This window comes from Dreissena polymorpha, chromosome 9 (genome assembly GCF_020536995.1).
Source record: "Dreissena polymorpha isolate Duluth1 chromosome 9, UMN_Dpol_1.0, whole genome shotgun sequence".
In the NCBI taxonomy this organism is placed as follows: Eukaryota; Metazoa; Mollusca; class Bivalvia; order Myida; family Dreissenidae; genus Dreissena; species Dreissena polymorpha.
In genome coordinates this window covers 68417199-68439635 of record NC_068363.1, presented here as the reverse complement: position 1 = coordinate 68439635, position 22437 = coordinate 68417199, and the positions used below count along the sequence as shown (strand labels likewise).

General features: G+C 34.9%; 3 protein-coding genes across 9 annotated transcripts in view; 2 read left to right on the top strand and 1 right to left on the bottom strand.

Annotated features, from left to right (window-relative positions):
* Positions 1-22437, bottom strand: part of LOC127844341 (uncharacterized) — a 182497-nt gene that overhangs the window by 47400 nt on the left and 112660 nt on the right. For 3 of the 7 annotated variants that reach the window (XM_052374461.1, XM_052374462.1, XM_052374460.1), the window contains exon 3: positions 19588-20220. The exons of 2 other annotated variants lie outside the window; for them this stretch is intronic. In XM_052374461.1, the coding sequence (XP_052230421.1) occupies positions 20024-20220 (197 nt within the window). In that variant the 3' untranslated portion in view covers positions 19588-20023. The remainder of the gene's footprint in view (positions 1-19587; positions 20221-22437) is intronic. 2 more of the 7 variants (XM_052374464.1, XM_052374463.1) reach the window with 1 other exon arrangement.
* Positions 1-22437, top strand: part of LOC127844340 (adenine phosphoribosyltransferase-like) — a 128403-nt gene that overhangs the window by 56333 nt on the left and 49633 nt on the right. The gene's annotated exons all lie outside the window — the stretch shown is intronic.
* LOC127844336 (protein-glutamine gamma-glutamyltransferase K-like) overlaps positions 1-22437 on the top strand; it is a 226580-nt gene that overhangs the window by 185720 nt on the left and 18423 nt on the right. The gene's annotated exons all lie outside the window — the stretch shown is intronic.

The window sequence follows — 22437 nt, the reverse complement described above, 5'->3', positions numbered from 1 at the left end:
AACCTGCAGTTATCTACATTAATTATACTTTCAATTAAAACAATTACTCAACTATTCGCCTAAATTCTAACCCGTTCATATTAGAGCGATATCACGGCCGTTACTCACGGGCGCCACCTCTTTTTTGAGATTCATCAATAAATGAGCCTCATGCAACTTCCGAGTTAGCGCTCAAGCCCGGATGTTTTGAAATGTAACGGATAAATGTACAGGGTCATTAAAATTTATATGTTTTTAAACATATTACGAATTATTTTTAAAAATCGGCCAATGAAGTGCGATTCAGCGAAGATAAATTAATCCAAAAATGTACAGAAACATACGATCACAACCAATTTGGAAACGTGAGGAGCTTTATACGTTGTGGCATGGTAGAAATCGTAAAAGCAAATCGATGTATTTTGCCTGTGTGACGAGCACATTGCCTGCTAATTAAATCACTTACTACATAAAACGTTTGCTTTGAACATGTAGAGGTTAATGCATGCACAAAAACATCGGCTTCTAGCAGATCTAATAAATACATTTGCATTTTTCAAAGAGAGATTGATCCAATGCCAAGGAGGTGGCGCTAAGAATAGGGGGTGGCGCAAATGCACATTTATAGTTACTTTAAAGTGACATATTTTATGTAATGGTTTCTATTATGTTTACAGGACTTACATTTATTTGTGTAAGTTGACAACTTCAGCACATTTGAGTCGCGTGCCTTTTTAAATAGAAAAAGTAGTTTTCTAATAATGTCTTGATGGAGTTAAACGTTCGTCTTTGTAAGATTAGAACACGTAACATGTATTATACAAAAAAGTTAACGGAAAAGGACAGAGCTATCTTCATTTTTTGTAGTTGATATTGGAAAAAAACAAAATATATGCGTCTAAAAAAAACGCTGACATCGGCTTTTTAGTAAATTAAGCATTTGGATAACGGGACACAAATCATCGTTTCAAGAAGAAATATAATCTTATATTTATTTCGTGAATAACCATACTGTATACAAAAATTGCTGTCGATGAGCTATTTTGATGGAGTTGATACTTTAGTTATTGGTTTTAAGAGTATTACATTTTTTTTTGGTATTAATCGTACATTATGTTTTATTCATGTTGGTGAATTCTTAATTGAGTTGATAACCTATATATTAAAAAAACTACATCATATTTATTATAGATTGTGTGGATGTTCTGTAAAGATTCGAGCTTTCGTATATACGTTAAAAAATAAAGTAAATATAACAAATAACATTACCTATCAAATGTCATGTGATGATGGCATTGCGATACGACTGTTTATTGATACATCCTGCATTGGCACCTCCTTCTATTTGTGGCGCCATCTCCTAAGCATTGACTCCATCTCTTTTTGTAAAATGCAAAATTATCTATTACGTCGGCAAGAAGCCAATAGTTGTGTGCATGCATCATCTAATATATGTTGTAAGCAATGATTTAATTGGCTGGGAATTTACTCGTCACTCAGTAAAAACTCATGGATTTCTTTTCAAAACTCCACTACACCACAACTTATAAAATGTATCATGTGTTTAAATGGGTGAGAATGTATGTTTCGGTACATTTTTGGACGCATAATCTTCGCTGATCGCACTATATTGCCCAATTTTTTTAATAATCCGATATATGCTCAAAAAACTTATGCAATCTAATCACCATGTAAACTTATCCATGAAATTTCAAAACACCCTGGCCTGAGCGCCACCTCGGAAGTTGCATTGGCTCATAAATTAATTAATCTCAAAAATGAGGTGGCGCCCGTGATTAACTGCCGTGGATATATTAAACGATCACCTCGGCTATTCAGACTTTTTGATAGCAGGACTGTTTTGGTAATGCTTTCGTCATGATTAATGTTTAAATGGTCGCAAGAGGGTACAAATATTGTTCAAGAAAATTCGTCAGAATTCGTTCCCTTCCGAAACTCTTTAGTTTGCTTGTTTACGGGTAGATGTCGATTTCGATAAGCATGTTCCATTGGTATTTGTCGTAAACATACAAACCCGTGCACATTTAGTTTATAAATGGTCTTGATTGTATTAAACAGACGTTTTACATAATATGTATTATCTTTACCCATACTTAATTCTAGTATTGAACTGTTCATATGTTTCAGTTATGTATCATCGTTGACATAAAAATATGTGATACAATATAGAGTTACCTTTTTTTCTTCAGAAAACTAAAGTGTGTGCGTAATGCGACCCTGAATGCTTATATATATATGGCCATTCCAACCATAGCTTAATGACTTATTAACGATCGGGCTTGACACACTTTGTTATCCCAACATTTTGTTCACAAAACGCGTTATGAGTGCAATTCACATAACCTGAATAAAATATCATGTCACATAAACATTATTTACTAACACGGCACAACTTATACCTCCAATGCACAATATAAATGTATTGTAAACATGTCTTAAAAAATAATAGATACTATCGAGCTAATGTACCTTTTTGAATGTTTACCGAACGTTTACATGTATTTGAAAGCGTTGAGTATATTATTTGTAACTTTTATGAACGCGAAACCATGTTTATAAAAGTTGAAAGATGCAGCAATTGTCCAATTCGGTGCGTTAGTTATTGCTTGCAACCCTCAATGCCTTTTATGTGGATGTCCAAGGCCACGTCAAACTCGTAAGCGTTTATTAATGTCACGCTCTCCCTTGTTCGTTCTTGCCTAATGTACTTTTTCAAGTCCCTCGGATTTATGAGATAGCACTTTTAACTGCTTTCAAGTAGGTCCATCACTGCGTGTACCACCACAAAATTCGTCCCTGTCAGCCCTCTAACAATATGTATCGCAATGTTTAGCAATAAATCGAAAGATCTGTAAAAATAAACTTTCTTTAATTCGAATTCTCTCGAAGTACTCGTATATTACATTTACTGAATGTGTTTAAACTTATTATAACAGGTTGCGCATGAAGATAATATTAAGGGAAAAGTGCCGGTCAGATTATTGAAAACATCTAGTTTACTTGTGAAGCCTTATTATTTAGTGGTAATGCCTTAATCATTAAATAATAGTATATATTGATACACATCGGATATATTTGAAACGTTACATTTACTTGCGGGTATTGTATGACAAACAGTACACCTTTCCTTTGGCATATATCATTACTGCAAAACAAGGTCAAAAATATATTCATATTATCCACAACAAGTCTAAATTAGATTTAAAATATCTGCCCTACACTTCTTTCAATTTTAATTTAATTTTGATTTGTGATAAGCACAGCTCTACTTATCAATAAGTAAATTTCGAAAACCGGAGTAAATACAAATATGAATTCCAAACGCACCTATCTGCAGTATTTTGAACTCCTGACGTATTTCATTAATGAAATGTATGGTTATTTCATTTGATGAATGGTCCTAAGAAAAACTTATTAAAATAATATATTAAAAGCCTTTTTATCTACTTTATAAAGAGTAACTGAGTTCTCCATTACATTTTTAGAATATCGAAAACTGTTATAATTCGTTGGATTTTATGCAAACCTACCAATTATATAGTGTGTATTCATTTTAAAACGTTCCGTATACTTCATTGTGTTTGGTTTACAATTAAATCACTTTTCCGTTTGCCACAGCTATATTAAGGTTTAGTGTTTTTAGGCGTAGTAGTCTTACTTAGCTTTTGACCAAGATTCATTTTCCAGATAAGGTCAATTAAAACGCCTTGAAAACCCCACCATTTTTAAATGTTCATGACATTAATACTGCCCTGCATCTGTACACTTGTTCTGATTGATTAATAATCCAATCAACAACTAGCACAGCCATATTAAGATTTGATTGTTGACCTTCGTTTTTCATGTGTTAAGCAAACTTCCTAACTACTTCTTAGTACCAAAAAAGCATTATTTTGTGTTACTCTATTTTTGTAAGGTGACATTTGACATGTGAAGGAATGCAGGGTTTTGCATAAAATTTTAACGACTTGAATTACTAATACTAAGTTTCATCATCATATTTTGAAGAACAGGTGGATGGATAGGTGAACAGAGGAAGGGGCTTACAGACATATACAATGCAACAGATAGGCAAATAATTGTACCTAGTTGCATGATAATATCTCATGAAGCTGGTAGTAATTACACTATTAAGTTTTGATCTATTTTATACGTCCTAACATTTGACCTCTGGGAAAATCCTAAATGTCGTTCATACGTCCCATATGGTCTTTTTTAAATATACAAAGATTTGTAAAGAATCTACAGCACTTTCTTCGAAATTGCTGGATTCAGTTATATGGTATGCACCTATCTAGTTATGTATTTTTTTGCGGACGGACACACAAACGGTCAAATGAAAAGTGGAAGGCATTGGTAAATAGACTTGAATCAATCATATAACTGGAAGTGTATATAATAATAATTTTAGAGATTTCTGTCAAGATATGATAATATTTCAGTGTTAGCGAATAGACGGACGGACGAACAGAGTAAGATTCTGACAGATATAAAGCCTATAGATGAATGTGTATATCACGTTTCATGAGAATGTAATTTTTAGTTATTACATTTTAAACTTATGTTCTATTTTTCATATTATTTAAACCTTTGCGAACATATAGCCCAATATGTAAACCAAGTTTCACAATTATGTCTTATATACGTTTAAATTATTCGCAGGATTAATTTGTTTTCAATTTAGGAAATTTCTCATAACAATTCACATCTAAAACAATAAAAGGTTGCCAACGATGCTCATGTTGCCTTTTATACGTATACAAAAATGTATCTATGTATCGTCAGTACATTAAAGATAATCCCAGTGTAACGGTTTGCGCACGGACGAACGTAAGGCAGAAACGTACGTCTCTAATCTGAATCACCGGACCTGTGATTTATAATAATGCAGGCGTAAAATGATTATATATAAAACGTCTCACACAGAATATATATGTTATAATCGCGTCATTTTATAATGTAAAATGATATTTTCAATATCAGAAGCGTTGTCTTAAATCGTACCAAAGCAAAACGACACGTTTTCAAAAAATCATCTCATACAAAACACCGACATTGTGCAAAGTATGTAAATGTCGATTAATTGTCTGTATTCATATACATGTACCGTTCATATACTATTGTTTTTTACAATTTAAATAAATAAATATCGATTTTGAATGCCGTTTCTCCGTGCCATCAGTAAATTGCCATTGATGATTGCAAAATAAACAAATGCGAATACAACCTGTATTTGACATTTAGCATTTGGCAGTAATAAACATTGTCAACCATAAAAAGGGATGGACTACCGGCCATCCGTAGACTAGGAATTCTAAAGCGTTGCAAAATTATCGATAACGCAAATATAGAACATATTTTTTTTATTTATTTGAAAACGTCCTTCATTTTTTGAGAACGTATATTTTACATTTTTTGAAAATGTATTTGACATTTTTTGAAAAAGTATTTGACATTTTTTGAAAACGTATTTGACATATACGGAATGTAAGCAATTTAGTATGTGCAACAAAACACTTTGAATTGGAAATAAACGTTTTCTGTTCTCAGTTAGTCTGTAAAACATCATTTGGATATTGTTATTACACAATTAAAGATTCTGTTTATAGTATAATCATGGCTTCAAATTCGGCGGGTGTGCTTCAAAGTGACATACTGCACAGTATTAGTAGAATTCAGGTAAATACTGAACCTGTTTTATGTTCTGTATTTCTGTACATTTATCCGTTGCTGTTTGAGCACTAAATGTTAACACATCCCTGGAGTCTCTTTATCGCAAATTCCCTTGGATTTTGCGATTATGACCGATACTATTGAATTAATATATGTATCTTGACAACATATTTTTCTTAATGTATTCTCTTATTGACATAAATTGAAATAGATAGATCTAAATATGTGTTTGCTATTTACATGTTGGGGTTTATTCATAGAAAGCACGAGCAAATGCTTCAACGTTACAACATGTGGGTGTCCAGCAGAACCAATGGCAAAGACCAATTACTGAGTTTGGAGACTGCCATCCGGATTGGTCGATAAAGATAACTAATTCGGCCTATATAGGTAAGACAAATTCATAACGTTTAAAATAGAAGACAAATGAGTATGCTGTCTGACATCACTATCATATGAAATAATTATGATTGGATATGCTTACAATAATGTATAAGTTGCATTATCCTATTATTATTAAGCAAAGCTTTTAAATATTACATGTACATGGTTATAGGTAATATTGACTTCGACAGAGCGGAGTGGGCCGAGTCCAGGCAAGCTGTAGACGAAGTTATGGAATGGATTCTTGAAGATTTAAGACTTCAAGCTAAAGAGTACAAGGGGCTTCGAATCGATTCTTATGTAAGACAAGGAAGTTCCAGGGAAGGTCTGAAGGTTTACAAGGCAGACGAGTTTGATTCGATGCTAGAATTCCACATTGAAGGACTAGAAAATCGGATTGAGCAGACACGGATTCATAGAAATGGGGAAATTATTCCAGCATTTTGCTACTTAACGATTTCTGGTTTAAGTATTGACAGGTTACAAAGACTATGTCCCGAACTCACGTACGCAGGAATATTTGAATATAGAGACGAGCACATCTTCTTGTCTTCGAAGTTAATTCATGAAAAGGTATTTGAGTCAATGGTAGATAAGGCGATCAAAACTCTTTCCAACACAATACGAGAAGCCAAACCCTGGCATCATATGGCAGAAAGTTTCACATTGACACGCAAAATGAATCCTCCCGCAATAAACGTTACCATTGAAATGAAATTTAACGGCAGACCTTCAAAAGTCATTGATCTAGATTTGGTACCAGCTTACCTTTTAGATTACGACAGGACAACAACGTACGAAGGTGTTCTACTTAACTGTCCAATTCATGCAATATGCAAATGGGTCGATGGTGAAGACTTGAATCAGAACCTGATCTGGAGTTCAAAATCCACTGGATATGAAATGCATATTTTTGATGTTGCCAGGAAGGACCCACGAAAACGAAAGCTTTTCATTCTAACAGCGTTGCGTATCATAAAGACGTATTTTGTCAAAACGAAAGAGATTGCGAAAGCGGCAGGCCATCCGCCACCTCAGATAACCACTGTCCTGAAGTCGTACCACTTAAGGCAGTTAGCATTTTACGCAATGTACTACTTGTGTCATAGAAACCCGAATATTAGATTAGATTGTGTACGTGTTGCGTTGGCATACGTCATTGGTCTCTTACAAAGAGCATTGAGTGCAAAACGATTGCCTCATTTCTTCTATTCCGTTAGATTAGCCCAAGATATGCTGCCTGGGTATCCTGAGCATTATGGCAGATACTTGCGCTTTAATCTATTTCGAAAGATAAGCAACGAAGCATTAGAAAGAGCCCTTCAATCTCTAGAAGAGAACCTAATCCCTAACGTGGGACTTCTCTTTGGGGAAATTGATGACGAAAAGAAATCGGTTTTTGGTGAATTTGAACTTTTACTATCAACGGACGACTATTTTTAAATCAAAAGGGCATATGCTATTAGCGTGTCCGAGTGTTACTTTGGTTTGTAAATCCAATATAAAAATACGCAAAGCGTGTTTTTGAATGGCAATATCGGGGCCGATATTTGGCCCGATTCCTCTAAACAAAGAGTATATATTTTTCCCCCACTTTTGTAGAAAAATTCCCCTCTAGAAGTAAAAAAAACTCTAATGATAAATATATCTCAAATTTATTTCATAAACAAGTAACAAATTATAATCAAATTCACATGATTTTGAATTATTATAAAGAGTTATATTAAATTAGTTTTTCCCAAATCAGTTCACTTAACACATTAATTGCATATTTTCCCCAAAATGGCCTGGAAAAGGCCTGATGCATCTACATTGTGTCAATATTTGTTGATAAAAACATTCCAATTTGGTCCATTTTTTATGCTAAAATTTGCCATTTTATCGATTAAAAAATCCCAATTAGACTCAAAATGGCTAGGAAAACTGAGACTGTGCATGAAGGCTAAACTGTCTTAAACTAATGTTGACAAAATCATTGATATATATTTAAGAAAAAGGACAGAGAGATTCAGCTTTGAATATATCATTCATATGATAAATATCATAACATTAAAAGAGTTAATTTTTAATTTTCCCATTTTCCTAAAAAAACGACTCGCTTTTCCCCTTTGAACGGGCCCCGCCACCATTCCCCTATTTGTGAAAAAAACTGCAAACAAATGAATTCCTAATCTGTTATTAGTTATCTGGAATTAATTGCGAAAAGGATAATCGTGTGGCTGTACTACACATGATAACATCTAAAACTTAGTATATAATTTTTGTGTCTAAATACCATAAGTATTTAACAATTAAAAACGTTCTGGTTTGCAATTGCATTTTGAAGTAAAGAACAGATTTGATCAGTCAAATTAGTCAATTTACGTTTGTAATCGAATGACTTGCTTTTGTTTAGATTATAAAAGGAAATTAAGTTAGTTGTATTAAAAATTTGAACTTCAAGCATTGCGGAAGTGAATATGCGTATTTATTATTTTGTATTTATATATATTTATGATTGTTTTGGGAGTTTTGTTTAAAATTACAATCAAATCAGGAACAAGCGCATGTTATGTAGCTACATATTACGGATAGTTGTCGTAACACAGTTTCAACTAAACGATTATATTACCTGTTTAAAGTATGTTTAAATATATGACAAACCATTTTCAAAATGTTTTAAGTCCCATATGTATTCGGCAATTGATTGTTTGACGTAAGACAACTTATAGCAAAAGGTAGTGTTAGTAATGCGCTGTTTGATGCGTGTCTTTTTAATATTTTATTGAAATGCACACTTAAAACAAGAGTACAGTCGGTTGAACACACATGTTTGTTTAAAATAGCATCATTAAACGCATACACTCATTGTTTGCTCATCGGTTTTGTTGTAACATTTATTCGCTTCAAATATTTTTCATTTGTCATGATTAATTTTATTTTGTGTTCGATCTCATTTTTAATCAGACCGCATCTAAAATTATCAATAAACATCGTTAAAATGAAAAACAATGTATTCATGTATACATTTATGTAAAAAGTAAAATTTAATGGAATGCGCATTATATAACACGAAGTAAACCATGTTTTAGACACGGCGTAATAAACCCCGATTTAAGCATTTTATAACAGACACTAAATTATAGAACGTATTGGCCAAGAAATGTCTTATTTTAGATAATCGAAGATTTATCAGTTATATTTCATGTTGTTTTTGTTTCCTTTATATAGCAATTTGAACATTGAAATACCGCCTTCTCCGTTTGTATAAAAGATTTGTTCATGTTCACATACGACAATGTATGTAAACACCTTCTATGTCTACTGTCTTTCTGGATTGTATGTTGAATACATTAAAGATACAATGCATGGAATACTGGTCGTGTATGTGTTATGGCAAATAAACTGCATGTGTATTGTGTCCTAGGTGTTCAAACCTCATGGTGCACACATAAATACGCATCAATACTATGTTATTCAACTCAAATGATATAACTATAAATTGCTTATTCAGCGCTTTATTACAACCTTGAAGTCGGGTGACCTGACAATGCCTTCACAGTTCTAATTAAACCTGCACAAAATACAAAATTTCTTTAAACGACAATACGATTTCCTACTTAATATAATTTTGAAAACTGTGCAAGAGAACAATATGTCTTAAATTTCTTATTCTCTTGCCATACGTTTTTTTTTGTACAACACTGTTGTCTAGTTTCTTATGTAATGAAATTAATCTTCAGTGCATTTAATTTATAACACTAAAACAAATACCTAGCAGGTCTGAACGGTATGCACTGTATGATCTTATCGACGTGTAAACGGTAGATACTGATTTCCTTTTGCAAAGCACGTTGTTGAAAACATACACGAAGCCTTTAAGTGCAGTTTTCAGTAAACTTCAATAAAATAGATTATCAAAAAAATAAAAATATTTTTATGAAATGAAAAAGTATAATATATGCGCTGCCATTTAACAACGCTTAGATTTATTTTAAGTTTACTTTGTTGTAACAACAATGGCAACACGAAAGGCATTTTATGCGGAAAAAATATCTGCTATTCGCAATATTGACGTTATAAACTTCACGGATAAATATTTAATGTGGATTTGAAAAATCTGGTTATTTGGTTAACGATGGAGTATTTTTCTTTCAAAAGGATTGAACGTATCAAGTATTAAGTTAAATATCCGATGAATGCATATTTCTGTTTTGCTGTGTATGTCTTAAGGAATATTTTTATTTTTGTTATGCCTCATATAAGTACAAACATTTCGTTTATTTTATGCTAGTATTTACTTTGCCTTAACCCGATGCATCAGAGAAAATGGAAGCACCAAGTTTATCAGGAGTCCTACGTACATTTGAATGCATTTACATTATATAAACAAAGTGCTAGCTTTTCGACAAAAGAGTAATATCCGAAGTATTGCTTAAGAGCTACGACTACATATAAAACCATTGATCAGTTTGACACAGATGGAGAAATCTATGGGTTAAAAAGGTCCAACAAAGCAGTTGAGTTGTGTTTCATCTTGTTGTGTTTTGGATAGTTGAACTTTCAATTCGGTTGTTGAGCAAGGGATCATCACAGTAGAATAAACAACTTAAACGATTTGTGCAGAGCTACCTTGCTGAGATACATTAACAAATTCTGCTGTTACTAACACAGGCGATCTTGGAAAAATATCGTGCTGTTGCTTTGTATAACGTTGTAACGATGTTACAATGCTGTTAGTGTCCAGAATCACACTAGTGATAAAGTGTGTTTTTCAAAGTTTATGAGGTCAACCCGCGTCTGAGACTGCAATTTTTGATGACCTGCAGGTTGTAGTGTTTGTATTCCGAAGTTTATGAGGTCCTTCCGAAGGAGTGTGCGCATTTTGAAGTTTATTTACTGGCCCATCAGCCTCTTCATAGAGTGCATCTATTGTGTGGACCTGCACATGTGACCTTTTAAGCGGAAAAGTTGATTTTGAGTTAAATTGGGTCAAATTTACCTCGGCGTACCCATTTATTTGCCAAAGATATAGTTTTGATCCTTATAGAACTAGCCGAGACACGTGACTTTCCAAACGAATAGTTTATCAGCGAAACGTCGAGTTAGAGAATCAAATAAGAGTAAACAGTTCAATTATTAACTTGGATTCTTATTGTGGCGAGATAATTTATTAATTCTAAAAAAAACATTGCTTAACATATAGTAGTGTTGTAGTTTTGTTAGATCATGAAACTAATGTGAGTGGTATGTTGTTGTTGTTCGGATGTTAACAAGCTACATTCAATTTATGTTTTGTAAAGTTTCTGAGCTTTACGTAAAAATGCAATTTCGTCACAAAAAAGTACACGTACACCTTCGTCTTGTCAAAAAGTTGATACCTCCATACGCAGTTAACATGTTCACATATACATTACTGCGTTTGAAACTTCTGTCCAGAATGATTAAATCAACGCATAAATTAACCATTCTGAAATTGAAAACAAAATCAGAAAATAATAAGGAACTAATCTGAGGTGTACAAAAACACAGGATGTGCATTCCGGTCCTTGACAGGAGAGGCCAAAAAACGACGTTCTTGTTATAACAAAAGCAATTGCAATAGAGACAGGCCGCTTAACTCTAGCTTTCTGTTTATGTATACTTATTTTAGCTCGTTTGCATCGAAATCCTAATGATTAAATGAAATGCATATGATAATAACTTTTGACCCTAGGGTCAGATCAAAATTCCAAATAGTGCACCGTCGCACATATGCTCATAGCTACCATGTATGTACGTTTCAAGGTTTCAGTGCTAATAGTGTAGGAGGAGATAGTGGACAGTGGGGGTTGGGGTGGGGCCCAGAAGTTTGTTTTAACATAACATCTTCATTTATTCACCAGTTGACTTCAAATTAGTACTGAACATCTTTTATGACAACAAGGTCTATCTCGACCATCCATGTCGACATTACCCACCCCAGAGCCATTGATGAAGGTAAAGGCAGCTTGGCTCCCTTTCTCTTTCAAATTTATTGAGAGGTCCACGGGTACTACTTTCTCGTACCCCCAACTTTTTTTCGTACCCAAAATTTTTCGTTCCCATTTTTTTTCTTACTTATTTTTTCCTACCCAAATTTGTTTTTGTACCCAAATATTTTTTCGTACCCCAATTTCCCCGTACCCCCCATTTTTTTTGGTTTGTACCCATCCTTTCGTAACCATTTTTTTTTCGTTACCAAATTTGTTTTCGTACCCAAATTTTGTTTGTTACCCATATTTGCTTTGCATAATTTTTTCGTACCCAAATTTGTCGTACCCAAATGTTTTTCGTACCCAAAATTTTCAAACCCAATACACAATTGTGGTGATGTAGATAAACTTAAATTGGTGCTTTTATATCCATCCTCTTCAAAGCATCGTCACACCAGTACTGTCAGTACTTTTATTCTTATTTGTCATTGATTATCCCCACGCTCCAAATTGGAGCGGGGAATTATGTGGTTACAACACGGTCTATCTCGACGATCCATGTCCATATTAACCATCCCGTGGCCCCACCAACATAGACCTTGCCCACCCAAACTTGCCTTTTAATATAACATCTATGCGGCTTAGGGGTACGCATCGGCCTCTGCCGCGCCATTTTCTTGCTATTTATAAATTGAAATGAGCAAAGAAGCATGTGCATACATGAACATGATTTGACAAAAACTTTATAAATCATGGTGTCGATGCGCCTTAGTGGCTTTTTAAAAGGCACTTAAAGCATACCGTCTGGTTATGGTTGATTATTGGAGGTAGAGTTGTTTGAATAATACAATAAGTCTACATATCTGGTTTACTATGGTCATAGTAGTTGTATATCACACAAGTTTGGTTGTACACGGATCCTTAGTCAACTGGTTACTTTCTGGCGTAAGAACTCAGTGATAGCAGCTTAGATCTCTTGCATAACCCCAACAACTAATTCGCATTTCGATTAAGAAATAAATCAAACGTGTATTGTGACTTGTAATGCTTTTTCTGGATCTAAGAAGACCCGATGTCGCCTCGTTTTATGACATGTTAAGTTTCCTCTGTCTCGTGCTCTCCCCTGAGGCTAAAACAATAAAGACTTCCGGTGCAAGCGATAACAATCATCTTCACAAACCGTCTGACCATATATGTTCGAGGCTGTTAACCTATTAAATGGACAACTTCTGTGGAAAAGACGTCGAAAAGTAAAGTGTTATTCTTAAAAAGTCTGTCATTGTGGCTATAAGCTGCCCCATCTTACAAATCTAAACGGCTGTTTGTATTTGATCCATTAATTGCAATCTTATTTTAACTCATATGCATTATACAGTTGTAACAATTTTTTAATTATATTTTACGTGTAAAATGCATAAACGTATTAACAACTTGTTAAATGAAGGGAAAATAGTAAAATGATATCTGGATGTATCATCATCTTGTGAGAGGGAACTATCACAAAGTCTCAGACTCCTTTATGCCGTTTACTGTTCATGGTAATACCAAAGTGAATATAATATACATGTAATAAGCTAATGCAAATGTTATTTTTCCCTTAGATACAAATCTCAAAAATAAGATATCAGACCCAACTGATTGAAATACAAGTAACTAAGAATATGCAGTTTGATAAACCTGTTCTATAACCAAAAAATGCGTGCAATATTTTTGCTAATCGATTAGGAAAATAAGGTCTTAGACTCCCGTTTGATCCACTAAAATCGTAAAGAAAAAAATACTTACTCCGACCAGGATTTAGTTTGACAATTGCACACTAATTGGGAAATTAGCAAACTTTGCTGGTGATAGCGTTGTAGCGTTTATGAACAAACGATAGTGGTGTCGTTTTTGGTAAATTCAAGCACATGTAGGATATTAAGGTATTAATGTAAGTGATTTATACATCATTTGATTTTTTAATAGAACCCGTTTTGTGTCTAAGAACCGTTTTTTTTGCATCCGAAAACAAATCGAGGTTCATTTTTTTTCGTAAAAAACTAGAGTCGGCACGTCCGAAAATCAATTTATTAAAAATACTGGCCTTTGCGTGTATATGCTGCGTTAGCTATCATACCTAAACTTGCAGCCACTATTTCTTTGTGTATTTACCCGAAATATGTCGAAATAAAAAACAATTGTCATTTGTTGTTGAACTTTTGTATAATTACAGTTTAAGAACAATATTGACAATATTGAATTAGTTGAGAGTATATATATCTTTCAAAAAATTATTCGCTCACATGATGTGTAATTAACATGATTGTTTAACTGTTGATAAGTTGACAATTAAACTGCAAAGGGTTGTATAACCTATTTTTTCAAGTATGTGTGCAATTCAACAAAAACATTAAAGCAATTACAATTCCATTTGTAACGAAAGCATATATAAATGTGTAAGTAATGATATTAAACTATTTGATGATGTTTATTAGTATAAATATTGATCTAGCTATACTTGTCAGAATTTCCAAGCGTCGATGTCCATTTAAATGGTTGTGTATATAATTAAGTTGAAAACGAAAACAATGATGATCAAATATTCATTGCAACAATTATGGAATGTACAAAGCCAAACTTTCGAAAGTTTTTATTGGAATTTTACTGCTTCCTACAAACCTACGTTATTTATGTTTTTACTTGTTAAAGTTTAAACTGCATTGTGTCACTATTTTGTTTGTGAGACGTTTAAATTTAAATATTGTCTGCTCATGATATTTTAAATATATTTGAATATCATTCTAGATTGTAACGAGATTCGTTATTTGTGTAGACAGTGTTTTTTGCTGTATATTATTTTTTAACTATAACAAAACCATAAATATGGACCGTGCTCTGTTAACATGGGGTTTTATGCATGTGCGTTAAGTGTCGTCCAAGACTAGCATATGCAGTCCCTTTTACAGAGGACGGCTCATATATGTATTGCTTTATTTTGTATTCAGGGGCAGTACCTTAATGTTTCAATGGTGACCTCCCATGATGTAAGGGTATTTGCCCAATCCGATCCACATCATGAAATACATATTGGGCTAGATGAAAAAGTGGGAACAACAAACGATATGATAATAATAAGCATGATATGATTAACATTCTGATTGATTTACCTTATATGTGTTATATATCATTTTTCCTGTAATTATTGAAAAAAGAACCTAATTATCTTGAAAATTGGTATGAGCATGCTATAACAAAAACACATTTATTTGAAGAAAAACATTACAGGATGAACAACCGTTTACGCTCTTGGTGAAACAGTCATTCTTAGGGAAGAGATAATTGTGTAACCAGCATAGTCCATCATTGTTTTTAAACCATGGTGCCTACAATTAATATGTGTATTATCAAGTGATTTATCCGCCCATTATTATCCCAGAATAATTGAAGATATTCTTCTTTGTTTATTTTCGAGTTTGCGCATGTCACGTTCAAACATTTTAACAAAGCAAATCATTATCTAAAGAATAACCGAGAATATTGGTCTCAATGTGTATTGTATACAACTGATTATTTTCAATATATATCTCAACATCAAACCGCAGATTGGAATATATGTTAAACTGTGTTGTCATACAGTAGAGAACATTTTAATATGAGTGATTCATTCTATCCGGCGTCCTCTACTCACGTGCAGTTGTTTAATGAGGACGCATCATTCTCAAACATGTGCATCCTTCGGGCGCATTGCTTTAATATTCCGAGTTTCAATGTTATGAATACAAGTTCGATTCGTGGAGATCCGTTATTTCGCTCCAATATATCGAAGACCCATTTTTGTCGAGCTCTTTAATTGTCTGTATAAACCGACATTCACAACTAATTCCAGTTTGGTTCAGTTTGCTGTGCCTTCAATGTACATCACATTCCCACTTGTGTATTGCTACTAAAATAATAACCTCACTTACGCTTGATTGGTCATTATCGGCTCGGGTACTACATAAATGCACCCCGGGTACTCTCAAATATACTCAAATGTACCCTGGGCACGGAGTATATAATAAAACGTACCCGGTCAATTAAGACTGCATCCGATTTTTATTTCTCCCCCCCCCCGCCCCCCCCCCCCCCCAAAAAAAAAATCGATGTCGTAAAACGCGCTACGGAATACGAAACAAAATTGTCTTTTAACAAAACATGCCTCAACATTGTTTTTAGTATTAGTTTCGATACGTTTGAGGCCATTTTACAAAATACTTATATAAATATTAATATAATACATTTGAAAAAAGCCGACAACAATCAAAGTGGTGTTATAACTGTGGTGTGGTACGTTTTAGCATACTTTCCGTACCTGGGGTACATTTAAGTATATTTAAGAGTGCCCAGGGTAAATTAAAGTAGTAACCGAGCCGACAATGTCCAATCGAGCCCCACTGACCAACATCCAGGCAGCGGTTATCTCCCCACGACTTCTTGTGATAACCACTGCCATCGCAAGAAAATCCTTCCAGATCTAGAAGAATTTTACTTTTTTTAAATATTATACTATAAAAAGTATCATTTTCTTATATATTTTGAAAATAACGAACAAGTTTAGGTTCATAATAAAACAAAAATTACCAAAATAAGAACAAGCAAAAATTACAACGGCAAAATTATTGTAACGGCAGTGATTTTATATCGAACTAAGCTCGGAACCAATCAAATCTCTTTGCATATGTTGCATCCATTTTAATAAAATTCTCCATGACTTTGCCTTTAAGGGACATGATGCCAACTGTTAATCAAATTATTTTCGGTACTCATATCAACCAACCAGATCTCAGTAAGCCGATTGCCCGCCGTTCACAATAACTGTTCATGCCACATATCAAAACTCCCCTATCTCAACGACCGAAGCGCTGTGGATACAGAGTACACGAAAAAGTACATGTATAAAAAATCGCTACATATTTAGCTCGTCTTTTGACGAAAAATGAGAGCTATACTACTCGCCCCGGCGTCGCCGTCGCCGTTGGTAATTTTTTTTTATAAAGTCAAATAACTTTAAATCTATCAAAGATAATTAACTCAAACTTAGAATACTTCTTTATGGCAGCAAGACAATTGTGTTGGTCAAGGTGCATAACTCTTTCAGCACTTTTTTTAGAGTAATGCCCCTTTTTATACTTAGAAAATTGAAAATTTTGTTAAGTTTTGTGTTTAGGTCCTTTTTATTCCTAAAGTATCGAAGCTATTTCTTTCATACTTGCAACACTCACTTATTATCATAATGGGACTGCGCAGGAAAAGTAATGTAACTCTGACTGGAATGTTGACAGAATTATGGCCCCTTTAATACTTCGAAAATTGAACATTTTGTTAAGTTTTGTGTTTTGGTCAATTTTACTGCTAAAGTATCATAGCTATTGCTTTCAGACTTGGAATACTCGCTAACTATCATAAGGGGACTTAACTGGAAAAGTTGCATAACTCTGGCTGGCATTATGACGGAATTATGACCCTTTTTGTTACTTAGTAACTTTGAATATTTTGTACAATTTGTGTTTAGATACAATTTACTTCTAAAGTATCAAGGCTATTGCTTTCAAACTTCAAATACTTTCTTACTATCATTAGGGTACTGTACCTGGCAAGTTGAATTTGACATTGACCTTTAAATGACCTTGAATCTCAAGGTCAAATAAAAAAATGCTTAAATTGCTTTAACTTCTTTATTTAGGATCAGATTTTATTCATACTTTGACAAAACAACACTTACCTTACATACCACAATTGACTCAATCCAAACCATCCCCCCACTCCAAATAGTGTGTTTTTCCTTTCTTCTTATTTTTGAAATATCATCTAATAAATGACCACACACCCACATTATTCCCCCTCTCCAACACCCCCCCCCCAACACACAAACAGATTTTTTTAAACATGATAAAAAAGAAATATTTATTTTTATTATTTTATTTTTGAAAGACCGTCCAACCATTCCATCCAGGCTATTGCTATCAAACTTGAAATATAACGTTATTAGTTTGTTTTATGTCTTTACAAATGTTTAATAGATTGTGGAAAATATACCTGAACTCAAAATCGTCTATAATTTACCACTTCTTTCAAACATAAGCGATCAATATGTTTCAATTATGGTCCTCTTCCAGTTAGAATATGACTATATTACATTGACCTTATTAAATATAACAATTTCCCCATGAAGGCTTACGTTATACTGTCAAGCACTCGAAAAGTCGAGCGCGCTGTCTTCTGACAGCTCTTGTTTTATTACTAAAAGTAAAGATCTCCGTGTCCTCTGTGCTATGAAGTTTTAATTCAGCAATCAAATATTGAAGCCCACGCCTAGATGCGTGATTGTTTTTTTTACTTATAAATGATGTAAACACATTAACAAACAAGATGTGTTTGTGAAACACTGTGTCCCCATATGTTTGACCTTTGACCTTCAAATATGTTCTTGACATTGACTTTCCACCACTCAAAATGTGCAGCTCTATGAGATACACCTGCATGCCAAATATCAAGTTGCTATCTTCAATTTTGCAAAACTTATGGCAAGTGTTAAAGTTTGAACGCAAGCAAACAAACAAACAAACCTGCAAACAAACAGACAGGTTAAAAACAGTATGTCCCCCAGTATAGACTCGGAGACATAAAAATACCGAAAATGTTCTGATTATTGCAATGGTTTATACATATACATAACCATACAAGAAACGCAAAATAAAGAATATATTAACATAATTTGCTCAAAGGAAACATAAAAATATCATATGGGCTTCACAATATAGGAACAATTTTACTTACCACCCACTATGTTCTTACAGCCAGACATTTACATACTATGAGGGGGGGGGGGGGTCAGAAACCCACTGCATGTTTTGCACTGAACACACAAACACAGTAGTGTGGGAAAACGTTAATGGAAAATATAAAGGTTTGCTACAGTTTTCGAATTGCAACTGTTCGTTCTTAAATTACATCGCGTGACTGACTGCCAGGCTTTCGAAAATATCGTACACTTGCCTTCTATATGGATTATTACCACCGAACGAAAATCCCAAATCTGGTATCAGTTCGTCGATGAAAGACTGGGTTGCTCTTGCTTAAGACTCGTCGTTGATCTTCTGAAACATATTGTATCGCAGCTGAAATCCATAATTCTGGGGAAATCCTGGCAACATTGTACCCACATTGTTACCGCCGTAGAAAAAATGGGGCAAACTTTTGGACCTTAGACATTCAAACAACAAGTCAAGAAAATAACCGAGGGCGTGTAGGGCACAAGGCAAAGGAAAACTAGGACATTTGTGGCACAGATAGTAGAGAAGGTAGAAAGCAATTTGCTTCCTGTGGTACGACTTTAAGACAGTCACAATTTGTGGCGGTGCGATGCCTTCATATTTCGCAAGTTTTGCTTTCCTAACGAAGTATGTCTTCACTATTCGCAAAGCTGTCGTGATGTAACGTTTCCGACAACTCTTTCTAGCGATATCTAGGATGTGCTTCTCATAACCCGTAGTTTTAACGTCCCACACGAGTTTTTCGTCGCAATCTACTTTCTCCACCTATTTGCAGACTGCATGGATCGGGCTATGCATTTGATTACCTTCATATGTTGTCTTCTCGTCATACCGAAGTAGAAAAGCTGGCACCAAATCGACATCGATTTTCTTCTTGAAACTATCGTTGTACCAGAGTTTAATCGTGACGTTTATTGCTGGTGGATTCATATTTCTGCACAATCGGAAGCTTGGCGCCTTTTTCAGGGCCCTGTTATCACTTAGCAGCGTTGTTGTTATCACATGTCTTGCCGTATTGACCATAGACTCGAATATCTTTTCATGTGAAACTTTTGAGCTCAGATACACTTCGCCATTATGTTGCGCAAACACGCCTTCCTTAAACAGTCTTGGACATATTTTCTCTAATCTTTCCATGATTATTCCGTAGATACGTAAGTTGCAAAATCCTGGAATCGTTTTTCCGCAGACGTTGGTTATTGCTGAATGATCAATGTGGCCCTTAAGACTTTCTATATGAAATTACAGCAACGTATCGAACTCGTTAGCGTCTAGAACCTTCAGGCCTTCTCTTGCGCTTCCTTGACGGATGTAAGAATCGATTCGGAGGCCCTCGTACTTCTTCGCTTGCTCCCGTAGCTGCTTCAGAAGGAGGTCCATAATTGCGTCAACCGCTTGTCTAGACTCCGCCCAGTCGGCCTTTTTAAAATCGATGTCTCCTGCAACGGAGTGATAGAAATATTATAAATACATTTGCAAGTTTTCATGCTGAATCGCATAGTTTGCGGTCAGTTCATCTACTATCAGTTTGTCTGGGTACGTTGGTTTTCGTGTTCTATCTGTGCCTGTAACTAACAGCAGCCCTACAAGAATACGAGGGTCATGTAATGAAGTATAGTAGACGTATTCATATTAAGTGTTCTGTTCACTTACACGACATTCTGAACGGACATGCAATACGGACGAGACACCCATACGGGAGGCCCATTTACTGTAAGAAACAATATTTTGAACATTATTTCCATACACATGAATCTACTTGCATTCTTATACTGTAATACCAGTAGGTTGTCAAATGAAGCCTCAAAGTTTTGCACATACATCTGTCGCTCAATTCATTTATCAGTGACAGTTCAATGAACATAACGGGAAATAAACACGCACCAATATAATTCCCTTAAACTTAAAAAGTTTTTTCATTAATTTTCGTTTGGCATGAACAACTTATCGACAGATGCCCACTTTTAAGAAACCGTCTAGTGGTTTTTAGCTCACCTGAGCGATAGCTCGAGGTGAGCTATTGTGATCACTCAGCGTCCGGCGTCCGTCCGTCCGTCCGTCCGTCCGTCCGTCTGTCTGTCTGTAAACAATTTGTAAACATCTTCTTCTACTAAACCATTGAGCCAATTTCAACTAAATTTCATGTGGAGCATCCCTAGGTCATGGGACAAAAGAATTGTTAAAAAAAATTTGATCGCATAAGCAAGATGGCCGCCATGACCATATATGGTAAAAACCTTAAAAAATCTTCTTGTCAAAAACCGCTCATCAGATTTTCAAAATTTTTCACAGGGATGACTTTAGAAGGCTCCCCTGAAAAAGTTGTTCAAAGAAATTTGATTCGTCAAAAAACATGGCCGCAGGAGCTCGTTGAACTTTGCATGTTTATTCGTTTTTGCCTATTTTGTGTAAACTTTAAAAAATCTTCCACATTTTTTGTCCGATCCTTTCCAAATTTGCACAGTGTCTTTATATCAATGAGGACACGAACCCTACAAAAAATGAGCATTATTGGTCCATGAAGTACAGAATTACCTCCCCTTGAATTGAGAAAATGGTGTTTATGCAATAAAGTCCAAATTTTTCATCCAATTCTTTCCAAACTTGTAAGGATTTAGCATGGTTCAAACAAGGGAAACAACTACGGTTTATGCATGTTCTTTTTATTACAGATTTGCCTCCCTTTAATTCATTCAAAATCTCATTTTACAGCAGAGATTCCAAATCTGACCTGTAAATGAGCCCCATATTTACTGCCAGTGCCTTTTCCCATTTGATCATTCTTTATCTACTACTACTACTACTACTATTACTACTAGTACTACTACTACTACCACCACCACCACCACCACCACCACCACCACCACCACCACCACCACCACCACCACCACCACCACCACCACCACCACCACCACCACCACCACCACCACCACCACAACCACCACCACCACCACCACCACCACCACCACCACCACCACCACCACCACCACCACCACCACCACCACCACCTTCTACTACTACTGCCACTACTACTACTACTTTTACCACTACTACTACTACTACTACTACTACTACTACTACCACTACTACTACTACTACTACTACTACTACTACTACTACTACTACTTCTACTACTACTACTACTACTACTACTACTACTACTACTACTACTACTTCTACTACTTCTACTACTACTACTACTACTACTACTACTACTACTACAACTACTATTACTACTACTACTACTACTACTACTACTACTACTACTACTACTACTACTACTACTACTATTACTACTACTACTACACCACCACCACCACCACCACCATTCACAGTGACAAAAAACGTATTCACGCAATGGCTGCTACTACAACTTATAGCCCATATAGGGGACATGCATGTTTTACAAACAGCCCTTGTTTCTATGGGATTTTAACCACAACTGTTCATGTTTATCTCCGACACATATTTTTAGGTCACCTGTCATGAAGTGACACGGTGAGCTTATGTGATCGTGTGATGTCCGGCGTCCGTTGTGCGTGCCTGCGTGTGTCCGTGCGTCCGTCCGTCAACAATTTGTTTGTGTAGACAGTAGAGGTCACAGTTTGCATCCAATCTTGATGAAATTTGGTCAAAATGTTTATCTTGATGAAATC